This window comes from Spizellomyces punctatus (assembly GCF_000182565.1).
Source record: "Spizellomyces punctatus DAOM BR117 chromosome Unknown supercont1.3, whole genome shotgun sequence".
NCBI classification, from domain to species: domain Eukaryota; kingdom Fungi; phylum Chytridiomycota; class Chytridiomycetes; order Spizellomycetales; family Spizellomycetaceae; genus Spizellomyces; species Spizellomyces punctatus.
In genome coordinates, this window is record NW_015971539.1 from 497,956 (window position 1) to 509,510 (window position 11,555).

General features: G+C 48.8%; 3 protein-coding genes across 3 annotated transcripts; 2 read left to right on the forward strand and 1 right to left on the reverse strand.

Annotated features, from left to right (window-relative positions):
• Positions 1-250: 250 nt before the first annotated feature.
• SPPG_08964 (uncharacterized protein) lies at positions 251-7,809 on the reverse strand. The gene is made up of 3 exons (XM_016757114.1): positions 6,344-7,809; positions 3,104-6,265; positions 251-3,030 (listed from the first exon to the last, which is right to left on the reverse strand). The coding sequence occupies exons 1-3, from the start codon at positions 7,160-7,162 to the stop codon at positions 637-639; spliced, it is 6,375 nt and encodes a 2,124-aa protein (XP_016610821.1). The 5' UTR covers positions 7,163-7,809; the 3' UTR covers positions 251-636.
• A 433-nt stretch (positions 7,810-8,242) lies between these two features.
• On the forward strand, positions 8,243-10,570 carry SPPG_01865 (uncharacterized protein). The gene is made up of 8 exons (XM_016750175.1): positions 8,243-8,843; positions 8,916-9,118; positions 9,184-9,307; positions 9,370-9,622; positions 9,687-9,821; positions 9,894-9,977; positions 10,043-10,123; positions 10,193-10,570. Exons 1-8 carry the CDS (start codon positions 8,806-8,808, stop codon positions 10,331-10,333), a joined length of 1,059 nt encoding a protein of 352 aa, XP_016610822.1. The 5' UTR covers positions 8,243-8,805; the 3' UTR covers positions 10,334-10,570.
• A 583-nt stretch (positions 10,571-11,153) lies between these two features.
• SPPG_01866 (uncharacterized protein) lies at positions 11,154-11,522 on the forward strand (the record flags this gene model as incomplete). Its single annotated transcript, XM_016750176.1, has 1 exon — positions 11,154-11,522. The coding sequence occupies one exon, from the start codon at positions 11,154-11,156 to the stop codon at positions 11,520-11,522; it is 369 nt and encodes a 122-aa protein (XP_016610823.1).
• Between the last annotated feature and the right edge of the window lie 33 nt (positions 11,523-11,555).

Here is an 11,555-nt window from a genome sequence, read left to right on the forward strand (position 1 = left end):
CAGTATCCATCGCTAATAGGGCATTCGGGGTCATGCCTTCAGGAGTGTGGGATTGGAGGAGTATCATGGTGGGTGCCAGTTTCAAGTAGGGTGCCCAACATGACATAAATGAGGCACTTCTGAAAGGAATTACGTTCATTTCTTGCTGTTCTGCCTGTATGACGATGCATTTATAACAAAGGGGCAATGTAATTCATGAAGGCAGACCGACCCAATTTGCTCGGCGAACAAGCACACGGTACAAAGCAAATTGCTGGTGTAACTATCTTATTTTAGCGACGTATGCAACAATGTGTGCAACAATATACGAAACTACATTTGACCCTATGTAGAATAGAAAACTAGGTATGCAATAAAATGTTTTGTCACTGTAGCAACTCGCTAATCTTCTTGAAACCTGTAGGGACTAATAGCAAAGCTCTTGAAGTTGTGCAGTACATAGAGCGTTGTCGAGAGGCCAAAGTATCAATGGTGCGCACCAACTTCCCTCAGAAAGTCGGTTGCGATTCCATTGTTTGCGATACGGGAATGGCCGTGACCTCCAACGCTTTCGTGACATTCTGGGCATTTGGACGTTTCCATTGCCCCTCCGCACTCACCTGTACGAGTAACTACATCGGTTGACAAAATTTGCCGCTAGACGCTTATCAAATTATACACACCTATCGTGTAGACATGTCCGTTGGGACACGTAAACCAATGCCCACCATAGCTTCCAACGCCAGTGCCAACATCCGAACCCATCGCGTTGAAGATGTCCTGTTTTTCTTTGAGCGAGACAGTTTCGATAAATGTTTCTCTGCAGAGCTTTTCGGCATTTACGAGCAATTTGTGAGTGGCATCCAGTTCTGCAGCCCTTTGTTGGGTGTTCAAAGAGTCCTCCTTCGCTGAAGTCAATGCACGTATGCGCTTGCTTGCAATCTCCTTCAACTCTGCCAGAATCTCCTGCTGCTGAGTACGCAGCGCTTCCTTTATCTCGTCCAGGAGCCCAGAACATGATCTTCGGAGCCATGAGATCTCGTCTAAGTATACATACAAGGTCATCAAAAACTCTTTCAGAGCATCACCCGCAGACCGGCGACTTTTCGAGACATTACAAAGCTCATCGACAGCTTCAAACTGCGAGCGAACCTCTTTGATGCTCTGCTCTAGAGCACCAAAGGATTTTCGTAACATGATTTTTACAGTATCTGCTTTGTCCCGCTGATTACGCGACTGTGACTTCGTGATAGCCATCACTTCCAGGGCAGCGGATTTGATGACGACCTGTCCCCATGCCAAAAAACCGATATGCGCTTTAATAGCTCCGTCGACCGCAGGTATGAATTTATATGCCTCATGAAGACGGAGTTGCTTTTTAGCCTGTTCACATTTTGCGGCCCGTGTAGAACTTGATATAATGCGCATCAGGGCAGCTGATGATTTCTCCCAGGTTAGTTTGGCCGGATGATCTTTGCTGGCCTGATGAATCAAACGTTTGACGTCTTTGTTGACCCGTCTAACCGTCTTTCCATTACGATGCAAATCTTGAAGTGTGCTTACTGACACATTATCGACGTCGAGTTTCTTTCGCAGCTCTTCAATCCGCTTTCCGACGGTTTCCCGGTCCTGTAAGCGCATTCTGACTTGGGTTTCTATGCTCAGATTGAACTTGCGCGTTGTTTGATCTGCAAATGCGTGGTTCAACAAGCGAGCGTAGCGGCGGATCCCTGAAATTGGTGATCGACAATGAGGACACGAGGGAATCGCTTGGCAAGCGGATGGTAGTGGGAGAATATCTTGCCAAGCGCCATCATCCGATCTGCGATAGTATTTCTGTAGCTCCACAATACCATCGAGGCTTTCCGTGGTAAAGCAATGGCCGCAGTTGAGTGCCAAAAGGGGACCTTCATCCAAGTCGTAATCTTCGAGGCGTGTAAACATAATCATATCCACCACACTGGTTTTGCTTTGAGGCGAGGCGCATTTTGGACATGCCTGGCTGGGTTTTGGACATGGCTCTCCGCACACAGATGGGCATTGACAACCGCAGGACAGAATCTTGTCACAGCGCTCGTCACATGGCAATCGACAGCAGGGACTTCCACAGGGTAAGAGACATCTCCCTTTGTGTATGCAGGACCACGGGCACTGCATTGAACACGTGGAGCACGGCGTGCTACAATCGTTGGGACATTTGGAATGCTGACAGCGGAAGCCACAAGGTTGACGACAAGGAGGGCACTCTTTGGCACCATGACAGACCCCGCGACATTCATGACCGCACAAAAGTTTGCGGCCACACACTTCCGTGCAGGCCCCCTGGTGTCCTCCCGATTTACGTTGGACGAACAAACATTTACCGCAGGCAGATTTGCAGGTGTGGCCGCAGTCCAGAACTTTTCCGCAATGTTTCGAGCACATGAAAATGGAGTCCGACTCAGATAGGACGTCGCACGTCTCAGTGCGTAGTGACTCAGACCGGGCATCCAACCGAGCCGCCACATGACACCGCAGCTCCTCTTGATGCCCGCAGACGGGCATTGTTCTCTGCACCTTTTTTGGGCACGGTGGAGGGTCTCTAGCCTGATGACATTTGATCCGGAGTGAGTGGCCGCAAGACAGTACAATATCTAGCCGCTCTTTGCAAGGTCCACATGCGTTACAGCACAGGGATTGACAGGGATGGCCACATTCAAGCAGACGCATACATTGCTCTTTGCAAGGAAAAGCCTTGTGATTTTCGTCGTCAGGATGGCATGACCGGGGACACATATGCCCGCATTCCAATTTAAAACCGCAGGGCTCATCACAGCCGCCGTCTGGCGCCAATTGCCGTAGTTCTTCAACGGTATGCGCACTGAGAACTTTGCTTTCGTGCCGCTCGCATTTAAGAGGTAAATAGGGACCTAGGCGATTGTTTTCATCGAAGAGGTTAAGCATTTGGGTAAAAAGTGCACCACGACAGCCACGTCGGATAGTATCTGCAGAACCAAAAACAAACATCCCGTGTTTGGCCCGAGACATCATTACATTCACACGATTGTCAATCTGAGAAAAAAATATATAAGCGAAAAAGCCCACACAAGTGTTGAACTTCCACGTTTAAGTCCAATGAGCATACCTTCAAGAATCCTGTGCGATATGCTCGATTGCATCGTACAGTAGAAATGATCACGATTTCAGCTTCCTCGCCTTGAAAATTATCAACCGTCGACAGTCTGACGCGATCTTCAATGCGAAGGTTCTTGACCAAGCTTGCACGCCGGGATTCCTCCACTATTTGCTTCTTATGAGTCGAGGGTTCTACCGAAGGTGGAGCTGTTTCCCGTGCTGTATCTCCATCGACAGCCGAATCGTCATCCTCGCTTTCTGGATCTCCGTTCCACATTTTGTGGATGTCGCCCAAAGTGCGATCGTCGACATACAGAGCCACGCGCTGTTCTTTACATTTTTCCCGTAGCTTTTGAGCCTGTCCAGCATAGGGCGTCAGAACCGCAATCTGACCACGCGCATAGCCCTGTTTGATCAAATGACCCACAAGCGCAACGACCATGCTTGCTTCGCGTTCATTGGCCTTCGACCTCGATTCTCCTTCTTTTCCACCTTCCTCAAGATAGTCATGGTCAAAGAACCAGAGATTTTGGCGCATTCCTTTTACAGCGGGATAGTTGAACACATTATCTCCATCTTCAAGGACAGGATAATATTTGGTCTTTCGCAGCAAATCAGCAATTTCTGGTCTCATTCGTCGTTGAGTAGCCAAAGACACCATAGGAACGTTACGCTGAGCTCCCTTTGGCCGATTGTTGCTCAATCGAACCAGTCTCTCAAAAAGTGACATGTCCAGATTGTAGCCCGAACGCGCATCGACCGAAAGGGCAAACTGCTCCACCTTGGGCCTCAACTGCTGATGATCACCAATCATGATCAAATGCTGAGTTCCTTGGCTAAGAGAGGCAATGATATGGGATTCAAACACCTCCCCGGCTTCCTCACACATGACGATGGAAGGCGCCAAGTTGCGTAGCAATTTCATTTTGGAAGCTGCACCAGACGTAGTTATGCCCACGACTTTGGCATCACGCAAAATGCGTCCCTGCGTGGCAGACGACAGGTCGTTGTACTCTTCCACGAGTTCGCTGTACTTCTCGCAGTCTCTTTTAAACTCTCCTATGCGTACCGTCATATACTCCTCTTTCCAGTAGTTGAACAGCGTCATACGCTCCGCACGCGACATCTTCCAAACATCGGAATCATATCTAAGGTCCTCAAGATCGCGAGTTTGCTCTGGGGGTAAAGCAATGGCCGCTCCCTCATCTCCATGTTTGACCACAGGTACAAGATTAGGGTAAAGAATTCGTTCATCACCGTCGTCTTCGATGCTTAAACTCGAAAATGCATTCTGCGTGTCAAATTGGCCACTGTTAATCTCGTGCGATTGACTTCTCGCTACTTCATACGAACGGTGCTCAAGATCAAGGCCTCGAACCCATATTTGCAAGGCATCCGTGTGCTCCCCCTCGGTTCCCAAAAAGCGTCGAAAGCCATCCTCGTCCACAAGCATTGATCCCCGCCGTAGATTTTCCAACTGCTCGGGACTGTACAGTTCCAACAACGTTACGAGATTCTCGAGTCGCCATTTGTGAGGTGGCAGACCTTGTCGTTCAACAAACTGATCGATCTGTCGGCTTAAGTCTCCCGCCTCCACCTCAATGTTTTTGGACCTCTTGATCTCTTGTGCAGTTCTTGCACCATACATTAAATTGCCCAAATTGCGCTGCTCTAGCTTCACACTTCGGCTCCGTCCTCCCACACGAATAATGTCGTCGGCGGGCACACCAGCATTCATCAAGCCCTCTAAGAACTGATCCAGGGCGTGATTTGTGTAGCAAATGCAAAGAATGGGTAGATTGGCAAAGTACGCATCCGCTCCAAGAGTGGGTGTGACACCGGCCGCTCGCTGCATGGCAGCTTGAAGGTGCAATGCCTCCGCTTGAGGGGATCTACCTGCCGATGGGATAGTCCGAGACTTTCCAATATTTGCCAAAAGAGCCTTTATAATGTGTATCCCCACGTGGGTTTTTCCACATCCGGGCGGGCCTTGTATGAGACTGATCTCTTGCGACAGCGCGGCGGCCAGAGCTTCACTTTGCGTTGCATCGAGGTCCAAGTAGCGTTGATAGCGGTGCAGGGTGTGTCGCAGAGAATCAAAATCTGCAACATTTACGCTTTGGAGCCCCGTAACATTGTCCGTCCCAGCTTTCAGCAAGCACCGAAGATCATAGCACGTCCCTATATTCAAGTATCGAGGGTGTTTGGGTTCCAAGTTGCCCAACACAATGGTTTCCACAAAGGGCATTGTCGAGCTACTTAAGGACTGAAGGGCCTTCAGAACCGCTTCACCTGCATTGAAGAAATGGCCTCGTACTTGCAGTAGCAAGTTCTCATCCTGTGCCTCCTGGCGACCTACATGGTCGGACACTACATTTATGAGCTGAGAAAAGTCCAACAATTGCAGTCCGATCTGCGGTCGTTTTTTTGGTTCTTTTTGAGGTTTTACCTCCAGATCTTCGTCGTTTCGCTCTGCAACCACGGCGAAAAAGATTTTTCTCTGGGCAATCGGCTTGTTTTTATTGATATCTTGCTTTGCGCCGAGCCATAACACTATCAGCGACCCTTTCTGCACGTGCTTCTTACCCGGCCCTTTGGTCCAGTAAAGTCGATCAGATTTTGCATGGGCAGGTTGGTCAAAAGAGACTTTCAAGAGAAGTCCTCGCCTAATATTTGGTGCTAGAGATTCGATGGTTGCACGACGGAAGACCACAAGATCAACTGAATTCTTGCCGTCCACCCGATAGAAAGTGCCATTACTACCAAGGCGCTTCAGAACTTCATTTCCATTTTGGACAAAGTATGAGATACCGGCCCGTACAGACGCCAATACATCTTCCCTGAGTAGACGAAATTGAATATCCAAGTATCGGTCCACTCCTTCCGGCAAATGGTGCTCGACGCCGGGTTTTGGTAAATAGGGACTATCTTCAGCAAAAATCTCACCGGATGTGGGAAGAATGCAAATCTTCCGGAAGTCTGAAAAATCATTGTCATGACGTGGGCCCTCTGGACGCAAATCACCAGGCCCAGGACCTGATGATCTCTGATCTCCTGCAGATGCAAGTGTTCCTCTGCTACCCATGCCTGCTTGTCGATGTAACCAGTCAGAAGTTCCTTGTTCAGCTGTAGCTAAGTTCTCTTCAGGCTCCAGAAGGATGTTACCAATGTTCTGCAGCAAATGTGACGGAGAGAAAGCATGAATAAATAATCAAAGGGACAAGGCTCATGACGTTTTCGCAAACCAGACCTTTAGCAATTTTTTAATTTCGCTTTTCGCTTGGTGATACTCATCTGATGATGGTGACTTCTGTTGCCAACCATTCCAAAGATCCTTCAGCTTCCCATACCAGTCCCTGTACCGGGCGTTCACCTGAGCGTCTGTGTCCACGCAGAGGGATTTGTTGAAGACCCTGATCACAACCAGTATGGCTTCTGTCCAATGAGCTGGAATATACGTGGTCGGTATATCACGCTCTTGAATCCTTCCAATGTCCAAGTAGTGATCCGCCATCGAGCCCCTTTGCATCAGATCGTGTAGACACTGTAAGATGCGGTAGATGAAGTTGCCCCGTTCATCCTGGAAGAGGCAAGTGTAGATGCTCCGCAAGGCTTTATGATAGATATCGGGAAAGCTGATCACCAATCCAAGAAGGGGAAGAATCACCCGTTGGAAGGACACTGGCAACGAGCGAATGCCGGCGTCCACGGTCATCGGCCGACTTACAAGGTCCTTCAACAGCTTTACACCATTGCCTGCATCGTCCGAAAGTATAAGCAGAACCTCTTCTGGCTGCCCTGACTGAAGAGCTGACACAACGAATCGCCTCATGTCATGCTGGTGAAGAAATTCACCCTTCCGGACAAAGCAACGAAATTGGTGAAGTGCTTCTTGACTTGCATTTTTGGGCGGGGTCGACCGTTCCTTGGAGTGAAGTGTGTTTTGACCACCGTGGGAAGGGCCTCCCTGGCTGCTAGTCGGCTTGCTTCTCCAATCTTCTTTCAACTTGGGGGTGCGGTCCCTCCCATGCTCGGACTTGTACTTGAGCTTCCGTTGGGAGTTCATCATGTTGCTGCTGTCACTAAGTCGGTTTTTCTTGAAGTGGGGAACACCTTCTATGGTGCTTGTGCAGCTTCAGCATGCTGTCAAGTCCCATGTGTGGCCAAAATAGGGGCTTCTGCGGAGGCCAAGGGGGTTCCGATAGCGCGTGAACATGACAAAAGAGCGAAATAGATGGACCCGCCCCCATTGACATGCAAAAGCCCTATAATAACCTAGTTTGACAGGAGTGCAACCACAATGAAAACAGTCGAAGAAGTTACCAATCCCAACGTCGTTTATGTACATTTGAATTCAAACCGCTGATATGCTTGGGCCAGGTGGATACTCGATATGAGCAGCTATGAAGCTGTTGGGCTGTCAAATGTCCACCTCAACCAAGCGTTCTCTTCGCATGACGGGAAAGCAATACCGAAAAACCCTAACGTTTTGGGGCTGGCCAGAATTGAAAATGATAAAAGCTGAACAAAGGTCCCAGAGAAAATCCAGGTTACCTGGTTGTCTTTTGGCATATTTATAGGGCTCGGCCCTTCTTATTCTGCCCGATAGAGTCGTGCATATTCACTGCGTCGATCTGTGTTTAACCTCCTCGATAGCATCCCTTGAAATTGACACCCGAATTGTGGATGAGATTTGATTCACGCAAGGGCATCGGCGGTGATTTTTGCTGGTAAAGAAGCATTTAAGAAAACGCCATAAGCGGCAGCTGTAGCAGACGACAGACGACAATGATTATTGCCATTGGTCCTTGTACGGGCTACGAATGGCTCTCTTGTGGTCAAAAGAGCATGTCACTCAGAACTGGTTCTGTACAGCGTCTGAATATCCTCGGCAGACATGATTCCCCCATGATACTAGGTAGTTTTCATTTCTAGCAGACTGCCTACAAATTGCCAAAGCAAGCAAGCTTCGAGTTTCGAGACAGTGTGAAGCAGATCAAAATAGCAATATTCCGCAATTCTTGCTTTCTTGTTCCCGAAGACACTATAGGGTCCTTCATCTTGCAAGAATCGTAGGGCGAGATATGCTGTACCCCACAGTAGAGTCCTGGTCATTGCGCCGGTTCATCTGAAGCAAGATTGATATATTGGCTGCCTCATACACGATGATCATATCCACAGGAAACCAAGAAAGCTGTCAGATGTGTGCGGCCCGGTGACATTGACCGTCCCAGCTTTCAGCAAGCACCGAAGATCATAGCACGTCTGGAAAGATTCTGGCAAGCTGTAACGCAAGTTCATTTCCATTGTGAATAACCCTGAAGACCAGAGCCGTCACCGCAAAGCCGTTTTGAATAAGAGTCAGTTACAAAGATTGGATAAGCATTGGACGAATTAGAGTTTATTTAGAAGATCCTAACAATCGTCTCCGCCTTTTTCCCGGAATACGAGACGGTCCCCATCAGTGCGTTATTACCGCATCTTGCTTTCAAACATTCAAGCTCTGGGTTGTTTCCAAAAATAGACGCTTGGAATGACATTTACCATGACGCAATCACAAATGAATGGGGCCTCTCGTCAATGTCTTCGGTGTGGCAGACGGCATTCGTCATTATTCAAATACCGACCATTGAAACGATATATGTAAGGTGAGGCATTTTCTACTGTCCTCGATTCCTGGTCTCTCCACCATCATTAGTGTAGCCGACATAAATGATTGCCGAACTTCCTGCCGACCACCCATCGTGCCGGTAAGGCCTTCCTCATCTCTTGCACACGTTACAAACACCCCCTCATCTGTTCGCCATTTCCATTTTCCATAGATGGCACGTCCTAGTGTGGAGATGCACAGATTCCCACTATTTTGTCCTCCAGACGCTCATTACAGCCGCTATAGGATTCCTCGTCTTCGCGCTCGGAACGGGTACGCTTATCTATCGCTATGTCTATAAAGGCCAGAGAATATGGAAAGGGGGATTGACGACGTTGGATTCGTATATTGCGCTTATGACGGCTTTTGGGCTGGGTAAGCATATCTGTGCGTCAGGACAGAGAGCATTTACTTATCGACTACGTGGGTTTGTGTTGTAGGGCGAGGAATTCAATGTCTATTGCTGGGACTGGATAAAATCCCTTCGATGACCGCTTCACAACTCATGCACGATATCCCGCAAACATGCGGGAGAATCGCCGCTTGGATATATGTTCTGTCAGTGTACGTACTGTTATCTGCATTATCCTCTCATAAATAGTACCCCAGGCTCACACCACCATCAGCGTCCAGGCAACTCCGCGACATTATAATGACTCGACCTTCCGGTTGCCAACGGCCACACAACTCCGGTATCTCCGCATCGGCTATATCCTGGCCGAAACACTCGTCGTTATCCCGCTTGGAACCGCGGCGGGATACGCATATGACACGGGACACTTCGACCGATACGTTACCTTAACAACGGTATTGTATGCTATGGTGGGATTCTATTGTGTCATCATTGGCTTGGCGTATGGATTTTTTGGAAGACAATTAGTGAGTGCCGACTTGGTGAGCAGTAGGGCCGTGGATGAGTTTATTAATGCTTCTGTGTTGGCAGGTCCAAATAGCAGTGAAAATAGCCAGCGACCTCAATTCAAACGTCCGGAGCACTGTTCCATCCAACTTGGAATCGGAGAACGCGGCTCCAGCTGAAGGTCCGGTGGATGCGAAGATGATGAAAACCATTACCAAAGTACGTGCACAGATACGGGATGAAACCAATGCGCATATCTTATTTACGCCTCTTATTCCCGATGCCTTTTAGATGAAAATGGTGAACAGTACTCTCATGTCCATCGGCATCTATTATGGTATCATCCTTGTTATTTTCGCTGGTTTGCAGAATAAGGTATGTTGCTAGCTGAACCCTTCACAAATCAGAACCGCATTAACGGAAGATCTCACCTTTGACAGATCTTCGCGCTTACGTGGTGGTCCAAAATTCAAGCCGTCGGAAGCAACGTATACCCACTGTCGCTAGTGCTGACCAACTTCGTACGTGTCCAAAGGAAATATCAGTCGTTCATCTCATTATACTCATCTTCCCGTTTCTTTGATGTACAGTGCTTCATCATTTGGGGAGAATTTAACCCGCCAGATCCTGTCGCGAATCCTCTTACGATCGCGGGGAAAACCGTGAGCGTAACGCCAGCGACAGAGGGTATTAAGCAGTCTAAGGAGGTGGTTGTTCATCAAAATGCGTAAGGAATATAACTCTGGGGTTGTACATAGGAGAGTTATACGTACGTGAGGACGATCTTTGACCTCGAGGATTTATTTATTCCGTTTCTACTTCGGATGTATCATTTGTTTAATCTGCTTGTGATGCCGACACATAGCACTGAATGCTTGTTGCGCCATGATGCGGTTTGGTCATTTGTCTATTGCACATGTACTGTCAACCGTGCTAATAAGTGCGAAAATCATGCCTGTCTGAGACCCTGATAAGAGCTCTTTGGCTGAATAATCTGTCCGGCGCCAGTTTACCAAATATTCGACTTCGCCCATTGACAGGTGTTAATAGTTAGAGTTTTAACCATGAGCCTCAATATGAATTCCGTTTGCTAGATGTGTCAGCGTGCCGGGGTGCATGACCCCACAATGCCCCTCTGTAGCATTGTCCCACTCCGACTGTAGGAGCCTGAGGTTAGAATTATGAGCACTGCCGCTTCAAACAAACGTCAGAGTGAACATGAACATGTTGCCTTTCAACTGTATGAGCATATTTCTGGGCTGCGATGGGTCTCCGGTGGGCTGAGGTTGCTTACCGGTGACAGTCCCAATCGATATCATCTCTGGTCTCCTCCTTTGCCATAAGTTGGCCGCTTGAAGGGACCTAGTATCTCCCTTGCCTCCTTCCGAAATCCACACCGCCCAGGAACTCCTGGAGCTCCAACAGCTTCGGTATAAAAACCGGGTGTGATTTGACCTCCGTCCTTCCATATCCTCACCAACTACACAATGCCCGCCACAAACCTCAAACACTCAAAATCCTTCCCACTTCAATACCAATACTCAAATCAAGATGACACCCTTCGCTCTCCTCACCTTCCTCCTCACCACCACATTCGCCGTCTCCACAAACGCCCAATTCTTCACCCCCCAAATCCCTCAAGCCCTCGTCACGCTCGCAGACGGAGACGTACAGCTTCTCGGAGACGGCGGCGTCAACATGGAGGGGTGCTTCACCATCATCGACCAAGTCGGCATCGTCAGCGCTGAGGTTACGACTGCGGGTACCGCGCTGTTCTTTTATACGGCCGAGGAATGTGTCAGGGCCACGAGGATCTTCGTGATGCTTCGGGAGCAAGCGGAGTTTGGGAACCCGCTTTTGGCGAGGAGCGTCAGGATTGTTAGCCTAGATATGATGGGAGGCATGATGGGCCGTGGATGATGGGCCGTGCAATGATGGGCCGTGGGATGACGG